The following is an 18,992-nucleotide window of genomic DNA, read 5'->3' on the forward strand; positions in this document are numbered from 1 at the left end:
GGCTCCTGCCCGGGCGGCTCCTGCCCGGGCGGGCGGCTCCTGCCCGGGCGGCTCCTGCCCGGGCGGGCGGCTCCTGCCCGGGCGGCTCCTGCCCGGGCGGGCGGCTCCTGCCCGGGCGGCTCCTGCCCGGGCGGCTCCGGCTTCTGCCCGGGCGGCTCCTGCCCGGGCGGCTCCTGCCCGGGCGGCTTCGGCTCCTGCCCGGGCGGCTCCTGCCCGGGCGGCTTCGGCTTCTGCCCGGGCGGCTCCTGCCCGGGCGGCTCCTGCCCGGGCGGCTCCTGCCCGGGCGGCTCCGGCTTCTGCCCGGGCGGCTTCTGCCCGGGCGGCGGCTGCGGCTTCTGCCCGGGCGGCTTCTGCCCGGGCGGCGGCTGCGGCTCCTGCCCGGGCGGCTCCTGCCCGGGCGGCTCCTGCCCGGGCGGCTCCTGCCCGGGCGGCGGCGGCGGCTCCTGCCCGGGCGGCTCCTGCCCGGGCGGCGGCTCCGGCTTCTGCCCGGGCGGCTCCTGCCCGGGTGGCGGCTGCGGCTTCTGCCCGGGCAGCTTCTGCCCGGGCGGCTTCTGCCCGGGCGGCGGGTCTGGCTCCTGCCCGGGCGGCTCCTGCCCGGGCGGCGGCGGCGGCTCCTGCCCGGGCGGCTCCTGCCCGGGCGGCGGCTCCGGCTCCTGCCCGGGCGGCTCCTGCCCGGGCGGCGGCTCCGGCTCCTGCCCGGGCGGCTCCTGCCCGGGCGGCGGCTCCGGCGGCTTCTGCCCGGGCGGCTCCTGCCCGGGCGGCTCCTGCCCGGGCGGCTCCTGCCCGGGCGGCGGCTGCGGCTTCTGCCCGGGCGGCTCCTGCCCGGGCGGCTTCTGCCCGGGCGGCTTCTGCCCGGGCGGCGGCTCCGGCTTCTGCCCGGGCGGCTTCTGCCCGGGCGGCGGCTGCGGCTTCTGCCCGGGCGGCTTCTGCCCGGGCGGCGGCTGCGGCTTCTGCCCGGGCGGCTTCTGCCCGAAGTTTCTTTGTGTTTTCATTCAATTCTTACTGCTGCTTTCCTAAATTTGGCCTCTTACTGTCTCACAATCGTTGAATTATCAATAGCCTTTCCTACCACTACCACCACCCCACCTCACCATCTCTCTCCACTCTGAAGAATACTTCCACGTATGGAAGTACTAATCTTCCCAAACTCTTTTAATATATATCAGATCGCAAACATTCAATAATTTCCTAATGCATGCAGCATCAGGTCTGAACCTCTGATCCTGATTATGTGGCTCATAATCTGTTCCTAAACCACTTCTCACTGAATGTCCCTCTACTACTTTTTATGATACATTTCTCCAGTAGAACTGGGTACAGTCTCTTGAACGTATTCTATGGTTTCATTCTCCATGCTTTCATTCATGCAATTTCTTTCAGGGAATTTCCTTCTCTCGACCCCAATGGTTTTCCAAATCCCTGCTGTTATTTAAAATCCAGCTTCCAGTTATATGTCGTTTTCTGTTTGGGTATGAGGTGTCCCCCCCAAAGCTCCTACATTAACGCAGGTCTCTTCAGAGGTGAGATGTCAGATTATTACAGTTAACTTACTTAGTCACCCTAGCTGGAACAGGTGGTGCCTGTGGTCGTTGGGGCATGGCTGGAGGAGGTAAGCCACTGAGGACTTCCCTGAGGCCCCTTCCCCTTCCTATCTCTGTTTCCTGGCCACCACAAATGGAGCAGCTTCCCTCTACCACACTCTTCCATCAAGATGTTCTGCCTCACTTTGGGCCCAGAGCAAAATAAACTTTTCCTTCTCCACTTTTTGGGCACAGTGACAAAAAACTAAAAAACGAACACCTGAAGGATCTCAGGATGTTGAAGCCATTAGCAATCTCTTCCTGAATATAAACTTTCTACTAGCAGGAAGCCTATTTCTTATATTCTTGAGGCTTTTGTATTGCAATTGCTTTTCAAGTATTTACATCCTGCTAGTCTGTTCCTGAGAAGGAAGTTGGTTCTAACTTTTGGTACTTCACATTATGTCCAGCAGATAGGAATACAAGGCACTTCTATTTTTTGATTTGGTATTTAGTAAACAATTTAAATCCAACTTTTTCACTTACTGTTTCTCGGTCTAGAAGTTTAGTCACTTTCACTTCTCCCTTAACAGGGTCAATGGTAAATGGGCTTCCTTGATTGCCTTCTATAATTGAGTAGTGGATGTGGCTATTGGAAGGTCCATCAGCATCATCAGCCATAACCTAGAAAATATCACACTCTGCTTTAGGAAGACAGTTAAGGAAGGGACAGTGGTCTACAAAAACTAGACTGATTTAACTAAAAATTCTTGTAAAGACCCAGAAGAAGAAAACTGTAAGGGGGAAAAATATACTCACTGTGATTACAGACTGCTTAAGAACAGCATCTTCACTGATCACTGTGGTATAGGTGTCTTGGCTGAACACGGGCGTGTTGTCATTGATATCTGTCACATTAATGTTCACAGTGGTCATGTCACTTAACGAAGGTGTGCCTCCATCAGTGGCTTCTATAGTCAGGTAGTATTCATGGGAGCTTTCATAATCCAGATTCTCAATGATAAATATGGCTCCTGCATTTAAAAAAAAAATCAAAATTACTAGCAAATCTTTATATCGCTACCACTTTAATGAGCTACTTCCCGAGTCCTTTTTGAATCCTTTCATTTTGAGATAGGGTCTGAAGAAGTTACCTAGACTGGTTCTGAATTTGCAATCCTTCTGCCTCAGTCTCCTGAGCAGCTGGGATTATAGGCATGTGTCATCATGCCTGGCTGTGTTTTCTAATTTCTTAATTCAAATATTAAAAATCAGGAATTTGCCCAACCCTGAAGCCTTATTTCTCCCAATTATTTTCCCAGCCATTAAAATATCCCTACTATAAGAATGATTATCTCTTGTATCTCAAACCAGAGATCACAACAGACTTTATTTTAATAAACAAAAGAAAACTCTAAAAAATTCCATGCTGTGCTTTTAGTTTTTTTTTTCCTTCTCATTCTTTTTAAAAGACTTATTCATCCTTTTCATTAGGAAAGAATCTCCACATAACCTTCTACTTATATTTTATCATTAAAAATCCATTTTTTGATCTAACAATTCCTGTGACACCTTTCATTGTCAGTTCATTATTGTCTATTCTACTTAAAAAGAGACAGGGACAAAAGAACCCTAAAACAACGATTTTATGATATGTACTAAAATATCTGTCTAAATAACATAATTACACACCTATTCTTTATCTGAAGTAGTCACATACAATTAAATACACAAACTTTTTATTTCTTTATTTTATAATTGCATTGAGGTCCCTCCCCACCTTTTTTATTGGTGTATTATATCTACATGTAATGGTGGGATTTGTTGTTACATATTTGTACATGTACACAGTTTAACAATATAATTTGGCCAACATCATTTTTCCAGCTATCTGGGTCCCTTCCCTCTACTGTACTGATCTCCTTTCAGCTTTCAAGGATACCCTACAAAAAAGAGCAACTTCTTAAAGGGTTCTAAGACTGACAGCTACTTCAGATAACAGGCTAATAAGATGACATCAGTGTTTACACAATAGGATTAATAATACTTCCGACTTTTGACCTTGTTGGCAGTCTTTTGGTATGATCCAAAGTATGTCCACTATTACATAACTAGCATAATGAAGAAATCAACTTAATGAATTATCAGACACCTACCATAGAAACTAAGATCTGAAAGGTCAAAGCTATGGTTTTACTTGGGAAGCTACTTCACCTGTGTTGAATACAGGGGATAAAAGGAGTAATTATACAAGGTCCTCTACTATCAGCCATTCTTACCTTTAACTAATGTGTGACATTTTACTTCATCACTAAGCTATTAGAATTTTAATTTTCTCTTCTGATTTGCTTGTAGTTTACAATGATATACCAGAAATATATTTTATTAAGTAGAGCTACAGTCTGAAGTCATCTTAACCACTCTCACACTTTAAAAAAATAACAAAAGGAAAACTTGAGCTCCATCTTTTCTGAACATCTACTGACTACAGGTGACCCGGTCACTCTATGCAGTTCAGTGCCTAGCAAATCTAGCCTTTTTGGTGAAATAAAGAACTTCTTCTCATTTACATGGTAAATTACCTGTTTTAGAATCTATGCTGAATTTCCCATGTTCATTTCCACTTATTATTGAGTAGGTGATTTCTGCATTTGCTTCAATATCCCGACTTGCTGCATAAACTTGAAGAACTTCTGTTCCAATTAGAATGTCCTCAGACACTGTGGCACCATATTCACGGTATTCAAACACAGGTGGGTTATCATTTATATCTAAAACTGATACAACAACAGTGCCAGTAGCTGTCAACCTCCTTGGCAAACCTTGGTCTACGGCTTTCAAACTAAGGGTATATACTGCCTGTAGTTCTCTATCCAAAGGCTTTTCTAATTGAATAATTCCAGATAATTCATTAATGGAGAACTGCCCATCAGCAGAGTCAATCAGTGAGTAGGAAATCTTTCGATTCAAACCTGTGAAGATATGAAATTATGTTTAATTGATATTAATAATTTTAAAAATAGTAAAATGCTTTATTACTTAAAAAATTTATGAAAGTGATCGAGAAAAAGTAAACTGAATTACCAATTTACAAGTAACAATTTACTGAGTGTACTATTTTAAAAAGACATCTATTTACTATTTAGCGTTAAAGACAAAGAAATTATTTGAAAAGTATTTTTTTGTTTTCTTCTAATTCTTCAGTATTAGACTAAAGAAGTTACTCTTTACTATCAAAATGCTATGAATATATATTTTAGTCCTACTGTCTCCACAAAAAATTTTAAAAGATTTATAAACTATGATAATACATCTTTTGCCTGTTCTATCTTTATGACACCAAACAGTGTATTAACAAAACAACACTTCTCTAATTAATTCAATTAGACATGAAGATCAATTCTTGAAGTCACTAACAAGAATGTTAGTAACCCTATAGATACATCTTATAGCAGTAAGTTTACTGGGCATAATTTTAAGGCTTCAAATATTCATTAAAAGCGAATTAATTATTCTGAAGATGTCATTTTATGACAATGAGGAGCTACTCCACATGTATGAGGTAAGATGAGGCTGCATTTGGAATGTGTTTAACACAGTGGCTCCTAAGCCCTCAGTGCAGTCTGAAGGCAGAGCAATCTTCCAGAGGATACCTGCATCTGCATCTGTGGCTTGCACTCTGGTCAACAGTGTTCCAGGCTCTGTGTTTTCAAACACAGTAATGGTATAAGGATCAGCAGTGAATTCAGGGGCGTTATCATTCACATCTTCTAACGTAAGCACAACAGTGGCTTGACAGAATCTTCCCCCTCCATCTGTGGCCTTGACTAGCAGATTATAAACTGCTTGCTCCTCCCGATCAAGGGGGGCTAATGTTTTCAGTTCACCTAAAAACAAACAGAAATAAATGGAATCACTTGAAATTTAATTGTGAACTGCAGCTATACATCCTACTTCTCTTCTCTTACTAAATATGAATAACAGCTTTTCTCTGGAGAACAATTTTATCAATAACAGACTCAACAGCTGGATGAGCACACATGTTCCAGGTTTTCGACCCTATACTAGTCATAGAATATGAGGCCAAAGACTCTTATGCTGCACACAATCCCCAAAGTAAAACAGCTAATTAACCAAATTTGAACCTTTTATTGATTAAAAAATTAAGGCTCATATGTCCATAATCTGTTCTTGAGAAAATAAAAAAGCTTAAAGGAAACCTATTACGTTATCACAATTTTTTTCTTTCTTTTTTTTAGTACCACAGATTGAACCCAGGAGCACTTGTCCACTGAGCCACATTCTCAGTCCTATTTTGTATTTTATTAAGAGACAGGGTCTCATTGAGTTGCTTAGCACCTCACTTTTGCTGAGGCTGGCACTGAACTTGTGATCCTCCTGTCTCAGCCTCCCGAGGTGCTGGAATTACAGGTGTACACCACCATACGCAGCACATTATTGCAACTTTAACAAAATACAAACTATAAAGATGAATAAAACAATATGGATCATTTTAATTATGGAAAATGTTAAATTATAAATTCATGGTCACAAATTTTTTAAATGTGCTTTATAAATAAAACAAATGAAGCAGGAAATTTGACGTATACTTTGAGTTGTTTTTTTTTTTTAATTATATAAACAGTTTTTAAGTTTTAAATTGTTAGCTCAAGGTAAGTGATATTGCTGCTCTTTTTTTTTTTTTTCCCCATCTTACCCCGAATTTGGCACATTAAATTGCTATTTAGATTTCCAAAAGATGTCAACTCCAAGCAGCAGGGTAAATTTGAAAAGGACAAATACTGTATGTAAACTAAATCACCCAACACACAAGATTTTGTAAGAGTACACAATGAAACTTGTCCCAAACTCTCATCATTACCTGTGTCTGGATTTAGTTTGAATTTTTCTGCCCCTGAACCAAACAACGTGTAAGTAATTTCAGCATTGGAACGGATATCTGCATCTGTAGCAGAGACCTGCATGATCAATTTCCCAGGAAGAGCGTCCTCAGGAATGGTGTCTGAATAAAGAGTCTACAAAGATTTTAAACAACATTGTTAGAATGAGGAAATTAAAAGTCAGCAGTGATTATTAAGAGAATAACGAAAAAGAAATTATTTCATTTTGGCCAAAGAAAACATAGAAAATGACTAAAGTTCAGATTCAAAAAGCTTTTAAAACTATTTTTCTTTAAAAAACACATGTAAAATGAGGGAGAAACTAAGAGTTACCAATATCATGTCCCTGAAAGAGTCTGACCTAACATTTTAACAACAGAATAGAAAACAGTAAGTTGTTAAGGCAGTTTCACATTTAAATTCTTATAGAGAAACGTAAGTAGTGTTCCATATTTATCTAAAAAGTAGAGAGAATACGTATTACACCGTATATACTTATTTCCAAGTACAGGAATTTATTGTGTGTGCAAGTGTTCGTTAACATAACTAAATGATTGTATTTGGGAGAGAAGTGATCCTTGTGTTATGGGAGAAAACAAAATTTTCCCCAAAGCCACAGACAGGATACCTGCTCCTCTTTCTTCATACCTACTTAACCTTCAAACACAGTAAACAGCTGTTTCCTGTTCCAATTATTAAGGAATACATGCAATAAATAAAAACATAAGAGGAACAGATTAAGATTTGTTGAATATACTTTATGAATAAGTTTATGTATATATATATATATATACACACACACACATGTGTGTGTGTGTGTGTCTGTGTAGACAGATATATTTTTAATGCTGGGGATCCAAACCTGGGCCTTGGACATGCTAGGCAAGCACCCTAACACTAAGCTATACCCCTCCAGGCCCTTAGGTGAGCTATATTTTATGACTCATGAAACAGGATATTTTGCAATACTATTTAATTCAAATGGTTTAGTGTCCTAATTTTATTATTCCCAAAGAAGTTACAGTATTACATTCAAATAATGTGAAAGTCCTAGAAAACAAAATACATTTAATTTCCATAAAGGGGAGACATGTGCATAACCCCATCCCATATTCTCACCTAAAAGTACAAAAAGGAATAGGAATTAACTCCTCATCCTTCAGGAGTCCCACCTCCCCAAAAATGAATATCCAGCATCTCTTTGCCTGAGATCAGCTCTGTTGTTCTCTGCAGCAGCAACACCTCTCCGCTTACTCAATCTGCAGCATTCTCAAGTGGCTCTGTCCCTGTTCACATTCACTGTCCCCTCTACCAGTCTTCTCTTATGCTGTCACACTCTTCTTCCTTCCATTACTCTTAACCCTCTGCACTGGTCAAAGCTATTTCTTCATTAATGCACACCATGTGACCTTTAGTCAGGTAAGTGTCCACTTAACATCATGATCCAGAGACTGCTATTTCCCAAGTCACTCGCAGAACTGATATGGTCTGTTTCACATCTCGGCCATCTTTTCCCGCTACATTATACCTTTGCTTACCCCCCTTCCTCCTCAAAATTCTCTCACCCCCTTGACTGCACTGCGTCAGTCTGACTCTTCCTTCCATCTCTGCTTCCTTTGCAAGTTACTCATCTCTTCTCCCTGACCACCTTTTTGTTGGTATCCCTCAAATGAACTCAATGATCAGCTTCCAAAAACAACTGCCAGGTATAGCTATCTTTCTCTAATATCCATCCTGAATCTCACCATCTCTAAATGTCTAAAAATCACATCCAATTAAAAGTCCCATTGCCTGAAATTAAACAAATCTGAAATGGAACGCGACAGGCTTCCGCTAAGACAGATGTCCCCTCCAGGCTTACCTCTGCCACCACCTTGTTCTTTCTCCAAATACCCTTGGCAGTAAATGTTCAAGTCCTGACACAACATTCCTGTCACATTCAGGCAGGGACTGAATGCTACCACTTTTTTAATGTGGCGCCTTCAGAACTTTCATTGTTCTGCCACCTCTGCCTGTTCTATGGGTTTTCATTCTTCCTTACCCAAATTATAGCCATACCACAACCAAACTGAACTTCTTTAAGGAACTCTTGGTTCATAACATCCCTATCTTATCCTCCATACATTCCTTAATCCAGTTTGACCTTCTCCCCCCTTCCCAGGGATTTAACACTTCTGGCAAAATCAGCAAATATTCCCCCACCTCCATTCCCTCCTCACACACCACCTTTCCACTCCTCCTGATCATCCTATCCCTACCTCCTGAAAGGTGAGCCCTGAACAGCTTTACCTCATCTCCCGGCTCCAGCGACCACTTCTGCTTGAGTCCTACTACTCTTATAGTAAACTTGGAGGGGGAACAGCTCTTCTCTCAAATAGATATATATGGTTACTAGGGATTGAGCCCAGGGGGACTTAACTACTGAGCCACATCTCAATCCCCAACCCCTTTTATATTTTTGGTTTTAGACAGGGTTTCACTAAGTTGTTTAGGGTCTTGCTAATTTGCTGAGGCTAACTTTGAACTCAAGATCCTCCTGCCTCAGCCTCCAGAGCTGCTGGGATTACAGGCATGTACTACCACACCCGGCTCTGGTTATGTTGTTCTCCCATTAAATAGTGAACGCCACAGGTGTAGGAGCCTCTTCCCTAACCTCTTAAGTTTTTCTACTGTGTAGAAAAGCAAGTGCTCCAAAATGATCTGCTAAAGTAAAACTGAGCTTTGTAGAAGAGCTGGTCAAATGTTTTCACCAAAACAACCTTATTCTCAAATTGAAGAATCCTTTTAATGAAAGTTGACAGAGTATTTTTAGAGTTAGACAAAACTGTAATCCTGTCCATAATTTAAGAACAAAGTTTTTGAGCAACTGACCATTCCACAAAATAGTTCTGAAGCTTTTCCAAGTCTTCTATCATTGGACACCTCTGCTTTAACAGTGCTTATAATATAAAACACAACTAAATTACAACAGAGAGGTCAACGGCAGTCCTATTAAAAGGATTAAGAAATTTGAATTCTAATATTCAAACTTAAAAGAGAAGCCTACCTTTTCACAAACTGGACTGTTGTCATTTGCATCAAGAACCTTCACTTCAACAATAGCCTTTGATGAGAAGGTCCCATCAGTTGCTGTGATGGTCAGAAGATAATTGTCCTTTTTTTCCCTATCTAGAGGTTTCTTCACATAGACCTTCCACTCATTCTGTATATTTTCAACAGCAAACTGTCCCAAAGCATCCCCTCCTATTAAATCAATGAAGGAAGATGACAGTCAAATTTGTTGAATTAAAGACAGAAATAAGTAACAGGAAAAATAAATCATACAAAAGATGTATAGTTACAGTTTAAAAGGATTAAGAATTCTAAAAATAATTAATATAAATTTGGCAAACTTCAACTTTTTACCCCCAAAAAACAGCATTAAAATATGTACTTAAACATAGCAGTAAGCCAAATAAAATTTACGCTCAACAGAATGAGCATGAAAATCAGTCTAAGGAAACAGTTGTACTTAGGTAAAGAACCTGAAATGCACTTAAAAGATGTGACTTAGCTACTTATTAACTAAAACTATCCCTTTAACTCTCTATTTCCCTAAAATACATATACAATATACTTTTAATACACTTTAAATTAAACCAATTGGTTTGAAATCTTTACCTGTTATAAAATATGTAACTTGTCTGTTAATCTCTTCAGAGTCAGCATCTGTGGTACTTAAGATGGCAATTACACCACCTGGTGGATCGTCTTCACTCACAGTCCCTTTATAAATCTCTGCTGTGAATCGTGGTGGACTGTCATTGACATCTGTGACAGTAACGTCCACGATGGCCGTGGAGGACAGCTGAACCTTTTCGCCATAATCTGATGCAACCACTTTAATCTGATAATTGTCTTTCTCCTCATGGTCCAGTGCCTTTAGAGTTGTAATCCAGCCTGTTTCCATATTAATGGCAAAAGATTCGATGATGTCTACACTTTGTGACTGATCGAGACTGTATATAACTTGACCATTGGCTCCTGAATCTAGGTCAGATGCCCTAATCTGGATGACTCTACTTCCCCCTGGTAGGTTTTCAACAACAAATGCCTCATATGGATTTGACTCCAAGACTGGGCTGTTATCATTTGTATCTTTCACTTGGATACTAACATCTACTGAAGCCACCAGTTCATAATCATCACGAGTACATCTGGCAAGTATGGAAAACTGATACCACTTAGTTGTCTCATGATCTAGACTCTTCTCCAATTTTAGTCTCCCACTTTGCCTGTCAATCACAAAGAACTCATCTCTATTACTTTCGGGAGTATTCCCTTTGATTAGGCTGTAAAGAACAGTGCCACTGTGCTCTGCTTGGATGAGATCTATTTCTGTTCCAATAGGCATATCTTCTGAAACTGTATAGGTATAAAAGGGTTCTGAAAATTTTGGAAGCTGTGTTTCTGGGGGAAGTATCTTAACGTAGACAGGAACAACAGATTCTTTTGATGGAGACCCATTATCCACAGCTCTAACAAAGAAAGTGAAGAACTCGTTTTCTAAGCCAATTAAGCTCTCCTTTGTGGTAATTATGCCAGACAGTTTGTTAATTTCCAAATTCTCCTTAACACTTTCAGAATCTGCTTCAATGGCATAGGTGACATCAGCATTGGATCCCTCATCAGCATCACTTGCAAAAACTTTAATGACTGACGTTCCTTTTGCAGCATTGGATCCGATGTTCACTTCGTATTTGGTTGCCCGAAACTGGGGTGCATTATCATTATCATCTGTAAGGATAACATTAATTGTGCAGAAAGCAACTTTTCCTCCAGCATCCTTTGCCATTAAACGAACTGGGATCACTTTCTCTGCTGGGGTCTCTCGATCAAGTTTTTCCAAAGTAAATATCTGTCCTCTCTCATTTGTGTAAAATCTGTCTTTGGCAAAGTCATTTACAATGTGGTAAGTAATGAGACCGTAAATACCAGAATCCCTATCGGTTGCCTTAACCTCAATCACCAGTGTATGTAAGGGAGCATTTTCAGCAAGTTCCACTTCATATTCATTCTGAAGAAAAACAGGACTGTGCAAATTGCCTCCAATTACAGTTATATGAACCTGAGCTGAACTTCTAAACACACCATCAGAAACAGAAATGTTGAGACTGTAAAATGGCTTCAAGGTGTGCCGGCGCAGATTTGAGAGTGTGATAATCCCCGTTTTACTGTCAATGACAAAATGTTTATGATCATTGCCAGACAGAATGGAATATTCCAACTTGTCTATGTCTGAACTGTCTGCATCATAGGCCTTCACACACATCACAAAATGCCCATGAGCGGCATGCTCACTAATTTTGGCTTTATAAATTTGTTGGTCAAAGAGTGGAGGATTATCATTGAGGTCAGTGACATCCACCATGACAATCACATCACTGCTCAGTTGGGGCATACCACTATCAACAGCCCTTACAAAAATCTTGTGCTGGTGGAACTGTTCATAATCTAAAGTTCTGATTAGTGAGATGAGACCAGTGCTGCTATCTATGTGAAAATGATCATGACTCTTGCTGTGATTTCCAAACATCTGGTATGAAATTCCTCTGTTTGGTTCTGAGTCAGAATCTGTAGCTCTAACTTGAACGACAGATGTTCCAATCACAGATGCCTCAGACAGAGTTGCAGCATAAGACTGCTGAACAAACACAGGAGGGTTATCATTGATGTCTTCCACTATTATGTCAACAAACACTTCGGCATGAGCACCAGTCAAAGAATCAGTTGCTCGTATGCTCAGTTTATATGCTGGGTGGGACTCAAAATCCAGAGGGGCTATGACATTTATAACCCCAGTATTGAAGTTAATGGTAAACTGGCTAAAAGGATCTCCATCTGTGATGCTATAGAACACTTTTAAACCTTCTGGACTGTTGGCTTGTATGTGGACAACTGGGCTGTGCATCTGGATATTCTCTGGAATCTCTGCACTGTAGAAAGGTTTTTCAAACACAGGCATGGCTTTATTCATAACAGTGATTGGGACTATAACTTCGGCTGAGAAAGCTGGGTTTCCTCCATCTTTTGCAACCACTGTGACAAGATATTCTTTATTTAAGGTGTCGAGTTCAAATTGCTTCTTCAATGAAATTTCACCTGAGGGTCCAATTTGAAAGTGGTCATGGTGTTCCTTAAGGTAGTAGTGCACTTCCCCATTTCTGCCACTATCTCTGTCTACAGCAGTGACATAGCGAATGACATGGCCTACCTCAGTATCCACTTTAACTACAGCATAATAGGGAAGGTTGACAAACACTGGTGCATTGTCATTTTGGTCTTCTACAGTGACTTTCACGACAACATGGGCCACTGCTGAAGGCTTATGTTCTTCTGTCACTTCTACAACCACATCAAATGCCTCCTGCTGTTCACGATCAAATGGTATACCAGTGGTGGACAGCACTCCTGAAGTGCGGCTGATCTTAAATCTGCGGTCTGGGTTGAGGATGTGATAAAACAGAGGTTCGTTGATAGGATTCCCAATAGCAGTAATGACGGCTAATGTTTTGGCTTCCGTGGAGTTCTCTTTCACGACTGCAGAATAGAAGTCTTGGGTAAACTTGAGCTGACTTTCTTTGCTTTCTTTCACGTTAATTTTCACAGAGGTAAAGCTGGCAAATCTGCCATCAGAAGCTCGAATGGTTAACTCATAGCGGCTTCTTAACTGAGTTGTGTTTTGTACAGTTATAGTGCCAGTCTTGTAGTCCATCATAAACTTGTCCCCAATGTTGCCTTCAGTGATGGAGTATATTAACTGTGAGAACGCACTGGAATCAGCATCGGTAGCATTTACTGTGGTGACTTTTACTCCTCTGTATGTTGGCAACAGAAGAGATGCTTCGTACAATGATTTGGAGAAAACAGGAGGGCAGTCATTAATGTCAATTACGTGTATGGTGACATTAGCTGCATATTCAGCAAATAAACGTGGTGTGCCCATGTCATGCACTTGTACAGTAAAGTGAAAAACACTTGTTTCTTCATAGTCCAGGCTTTGTACTGTATGAATAGCACCAGTGCTAGAATCAACAGCAAAATATTTGTGCACAGACGGCTCAACAATGTGATAAACAAGCAAGGAATTTGATTCTTTATCAGCATCAGTTGCTCGGATCACTAGTGGGATATTCGTGTCTGTCAGGACTACACTGTTGAGGGAAGCTGATTCACTGATAAGTCCTGAGTATTCTGTCTGCATAAAAACTGGCGAGTTGTCATTCTCGTCTAGTAGATGCACTAAAACAGTTGTATTAGTGGACAAACCAGCCATGTTGGTTCCCTGGACTGTCAATGTATAAATGGGCAAAGTTTCAAAATCCAGGGCTTTCTGAGTGATGATACTTCCAGAATGTGGATTAATATCAAAAGCATCACCTATATTTCCATCTTTTATTTCATATATCACTGATGACTGACTATGGGCTATAACTAGTCCAACAAAACTCCCAATGCTGGTAATTTCACTAATTTCAACAGAGTATTCTTTTGATGTAAACTTAGGAGCAGCATTGTCAGCAATCGTGACAAAGATATGCACAGAAGTCATTTCACTCATTGGTGGACTGCCTTTATCTGTAGCTTTCACCATTAAATCATATTCCACTTGGTTACTTCGATCTAATTCTTTGGCAGTTTTTATAGAGCCCAAGATGGGATCAATCATAAAAGAATTTCCAATATTTCCTGAAAGAGGGAAAAAAATACATGTTAGAGGATATGAGACATAATAATAGTAGCTGGACAAAGAGAAACAAAAATATCTTAAAATGATATTTTGAAATTAAGCAGAAATGCAGAGGACATTAATATTTGAATGGAACCATCAACTGTTTCCTGTTTCATTTTAATCCATCTAAAATAAGGCATGTTTTTCAGAAATTTGACTACAAGAAACAGAAGAAATATCATTTTGTACCTAAAGCCAAAACTCATTCTGTTGTCTGAACTGGAAATATGTTTTGGAAAGACATGGTTGTCTCTCCATAAAGCATCTGAGTTAATGATTTTCCAATAGTTCCTCAAAAGCCTTCTGGAATATATTTGCATTTGCAAATTCATAGCGATCTAATTAATTATGAAAAGGAAGATTTCAATTCACTGGGAGAATTTACATTAAGATTCAAGAGAGCTGTCCATTACTTTCAATATTTGGTGTACTGAGGATTCCAACAATAGTTCCTTCATAACCTTTTTCAGCCCAATTTATCTTCTAGTCAGTAGTTCTCAAGTAGGGGCAATTTTGTTCCCAAGGACACATCTGGCAATGTCTGGAGATACTTCTGGTTTTCCCAACTTAGAGGGAGAAAGCGTTACTAGCATCTGGTGGTAGAGAACAGGGATGCTGCTAAACATCTTACCATGCGTAGGACAGACCCCCAAGACAAAAATTTTCTGGTCTAAAATGTCAATAGTGCTGCAGCTGACGAATAAACTAGTAGGACACATTGTTTTGCTTAATTTTCTTTAAACCTTTCCAGGCTATGCTATATATATTTAGCTATAACCTCAACTCCAAAAAAAATCCCATAATTGTGTGTCTTTTCAAGAAACCAGCAATTCCTGTAGCTTTTTTGCATAGATCAAGGTAGTATGAGAGTATTTAGGATAGATCCATCCGTAAGCCTTCCATCCATTTTGGTTTCATAAACAAATATGCAGAATTTATAGTACTAAACTTATTTTTCCCCCAAAGAACTATTATGCTTCCCCAAAACAAGCTACTTAATTGTGTTCTTAAATTAATTTTCCTCTAGGTTTGCAATCAGTATGGTACTTCATAGACTAGAACTGCTTAGAGTGATGTGCAAACCAGGGAATTAGTCCAGCACTTCTTTCTCCACATAATTAACAGTAAACACTTCCTCTACAGTCTTCATTTCCTTCCTTTAATACGTTTTCCAAAAATCCATGACAATTTTTTGAGGCCAGACCCAGCCTGGTTTTCATTAAGTCTCCCTGGCTCTGTGTCCAGACCCCAAGGCGGTCCCTCAGTCTGCAACAGGGAGGAAGCCAGGGTTTTTCTAGAACCTGCAGCTCTGGACTGAACTCTGGCCTAAGGATGGAGTCCTGCAGCTTCTGCCAGGCTGCTCAGACACTAATATCCGGACTGTCTCTATTTAAATGAGCCAATGATCCCAGGTTCTCTCTCAATGATTTTTAGGCAGTCATTAGAACTCAGGGATGCTTTTCTCATTCTATCCCGTACATCATCTTTATCTTTCAAAACTGTGACAGACTGGCCTGGCAAGACATGGGATACCATGGTAACCCTTGGCAGCTACCTCTCCACCCCCCAAAATTTATATTCGCCCATTGACATATATTTCTCTTTTCTTTTTTTTAAGCATTCTTTTTTTTTTAACCTTTATATTACTCATTTACTTTTATGTGGTGCTGAAGATCAAACCCAGTGCCTCACACGTGCTAGGTGAGCACTCTACCACTGAGCCACAACCCCAGCCCCATATTTCTCTTATTTTCTATAGTGAAATTTTATTTTGCCAGAAAAGCTTCAAATAGGCAAGGCTTCAACTAAAGAAATTAACATTCTCTCAGGCCTTTGAATTTGGTGTGTCCTTTCCTAGAACCGCCTTCCCTAGCTGTTTCTCCATCTTCTCCATTCATTTCTTTACTCATTCATTTAGGTTTTACCTGAACGGCCCTGCTTAGAGAGTGTGATGGTGAGGCCTTCCTTGACCTCCCTATTCAGTATAGAGATTTCTGTTATTTACCTGTTTTTGTTGTTGTTGTTTTTTACAGTATATATGACAACCTTGCTCTTTACCAACCATAGGAAATTTAGAAACATACTTCATCATCTGGAGTAGCTTGAGTTTTAAAAAAGGTAGCTCTGAACTTGTCACTGATACCAAGAAGGTTCAACAGAAACTTAGCCAGTGATTTAATGTATGGATCTTTCTTTCTCTCTGTCTCTCACACATAGAGAGAGGCAGAAAGCATCAGATATACAGAAGGGAAAGCAACGTATTTTTGTGCAAAAACAACAAGGGCTGCTGACTGGTGTATCACTAACAGTTACATCTGCCCACACTGAAATATACATATGGTTTTTACGAACCAATCAGAAAGGCAGTGAGCGGCAAAAGTTGAGGTCTTAGTAATTTACTTTAGCTGAAATATTTTAACTTTATATTGTTCTCTGTATTTAAACAGGGAAATCATCTGAACAAACACACCCATTTTTGGTTTTTAGCTACCACTATAGTTTAATGTATCTCCCCCACAGAGAAAGTAAGAAAGATGTGCAGGAGAATCTTGTTTCTTCTTGTGATTGACACACTGCAGATGTTCATTCAGTAAAGGCCTAATCAAAGTAAGGCAACCTTTACCAAACTTCACTGTAATTACATTTAACATGACCTTGGAGAAAAAAAACAATTCAAATCAATAAATGTATTTACTGAATGTATTTCCAGGTGTCATAACAATAGTAGGAATGTCCCAATAATCTACTTTTAAAAATAACCTAAAAAGAAGAAAATACCACATGGCTCAGAGTATGGCACTGATGTGTCTCTAGTGCATAGCCCAACTGATACTGAAAATATCTTTTAATTAAATTCCTTTTCCCCTAAAGACTCCTAATCAGACTAAACCTTTTGCTCAATAAATTGCTGCTAATTAAACATACAGTGTTATGGATGGAATTTATAACTAGTCTTTTGAACTTTATTAAATGTAATCTGACACAATTTAGGAAGCAGCTGATTATGGATAAACTGATAAATAAAAGGCAGTAAGAACATTTTATAGTTCATACCATACCAAAAGATGTACATACAAACAATTCTATTGCATTTTCCTGGTAATGGTTTCCTAAGAAATAATTGTTTAGCATAACTTTACCAAAACTATAAAAACATATTAAAAGCTCCAATACCATATTAGAATAGCCCATTGGTACTATCTATTCTTTGAGGGCAGATAAGAGTTCCATTCTTAGAATACCAAATTACTAATCCCATCAGTCATTACAAGCATTTGAAGAATGCACATGCCTTGACTCAGACACCAACAATCATATTTTAACCACCCAGTTGTTGAAAATTATGTGAAAGCTAAGGGAAAGTTTAACATTTTCTCCTACATAACCCCAGCCAGTTTGTCTATGACAAAATTACTTTATTGAAACGCTCAGGCATGCACAAATGGAATGTACTGTTTTTCTAACTGCTAAATTTTTGAACCAGTGGAAAAATACTTGTATTCAAGTCACTAACTATACTACAATGCATCTCAACACTGCAATCACAGACAGTATGTAAAATCATATTTGTGAATAATAAACTCAATTCAGTTATTTTATGGGAAACATATGAAATTTCAAATATGTAAAGAAATAAGAATAGTTTAAGCACATAAAGTAGAAAAGTAAGTATTGTGTAAAAATTATTCTCCATTTACTCAGATTTTTATTTTATGATCTATAGATAATCTAAACACTATGGAATCTAATGTATAGGAGAGACCACACCTAAGTAGATAGAGCTCTGCACTTAATAACAACAGAAATCAAGGAAAGCAGAAGATTTCAATTCTCTAAAACCATTATGAATATTAGAATGAAAGAAACAATATTTCTTGTACTAACAATGGCACTGAGGAAGGTGGAAAAAAAAATCAAACCACTTTCTCAATATTTCATCATTTACTCAAGAGTATTTGGCATGAGGAAGGAAAGTCTCAAAGCAATGAAATTTCTAACTGTGCAATCACATGCTCTAGAGCAGAAATCTTTTAGAACACATATGTCCATTTGTGGGCCAATGGTAACCTGTTATCTATCAAGCACAAGCACAAATGCTATGACTGTGGCACCTGGCACATAAAATAAACTCAATCAGTCCATGGAACAAATAAATGAACGAATGAGTGAATGGCAGCATAAAACAGAAGAGAGAACAAAAACATTTCTTACCATGACTATTTCTTGATGATCCTCCTTGTTATCACCAGCAAGTCCCTACAGGCTCTTGCCTGATTATACTCAGAAACACCCAGGCACACAGTTCCAGTTGGGAATGCGAGGCAAGCACTTTGCGGTTTTGCCATTGAGCTGCTTCCCAGCCCATTCATTCATTGTCAGCGTGGGAATTTGGGGCTGCTTCTATGAATGAATCTACTATGAATATTAAAAAGAGACTGACCAATGGCGTTAGTATGTGTCCAACCCAATTAGCATAACTTTGGGCCAATAGCATTGGTCCTTTTTTCAAGTCCTAATTAGCATAAGTTTGGACCAATAGGATTGGACCAAGCGCTATATAAACCCCTTGCAGGGTGTTCAGACGTAGAGAAGCAGCGGAGGCCATCGAGGTTGGTGTCCTGGATTTCGCCGGACTTTCGCCGGACTTTCGCCGGACTTTCGCCGGACTTTCGCCGGACTTCCGCCGGACTTTCGCCGGACTTTCGCCGGACTTTCGCGGGACTTTCGCGGGACTTTCGCGGGACCTTCGCCGGACCTTCGCCGGACCTTCGCCGGACTTTCGCCGGAGTTCCATGGAAG

At 40.2% G+C, this 18,992-nt stretch overlaps 1 protein-coding gene across 1 annotated transcript; it reads right to left on the reverse strand.

The window, feature by feature from the left end:
• Window positions 1-970: 970 nt before the first annotated feature.
• On the reverse strand, window positions 971-18,504 carry LOC124076905 (protocadherin Fat 1). Its single transcript, XM_058571684.1, has 8 exons — window positions 18,405-18,504; window positions 10,082-14,149; window positions 9,468-9,664; window positions 6,403-6,556; window positions 5,174-5,407; window positions 4,103-4,492; window positions 2,340-2,554; window positions 971-2,204 (listed from the first exon to the last, which is right to left on the reverse strand). The coding sequence occupies exons 2-8, from the start codon at window positions 14,127-14,129 to the stop codon at window positions 2,013-2,015; spliced, it is 5,430 nt and encodes a 1,809-aa protein (XP_058427667.1). The 5' UTR covers window positions 14,130-14,149; window positions 18,405-18,504; the 3' UTR covers window positions 971-2,012.
• Window positions 18,505-18,992: the final 488 nt, after the last annotated feature.

Source organism: Marmota monax, unplaced genomic scaffold (assembly GCF_021218885.2).
Source record: "Marmota monax isolate L192 unplaced genomic scaffold, Marmota_monax_Labrador192_F-V1.1 WCK01_AAM20220418_F8-fsc01830, whole genome shotgun sequence".
Classification (NCBI taxonomy): domain Eukaryota; kingdom Metazoa; phylum Chordata; class Mammalia; order Rodentia; family Sciuridae; genus Marmota; species Marmota monax.

Coding starts and splice junctions, on each gene's coding strand:
- LOC124076905 (XM_058571684.1), bottom strand. CDS start 14,129: ATGATTGATCCCATCTTGGGCTCTATAAAAACTGCCAAAGAATTAGAT. Junction 9,665..10,081: donor AGTTACATATTTTATAACAG/GTAAAGATTTCA, acceptor TTGATTTAATAG/GAGGGGATGCTTTGGGACAG. Junction 2,555..4,102: donor CAGCATAGATTCTAAAACAG/GTAATTTACCAT, acceptor TTTTAAATGCAG/GAGCCATATTTATCATTGAG.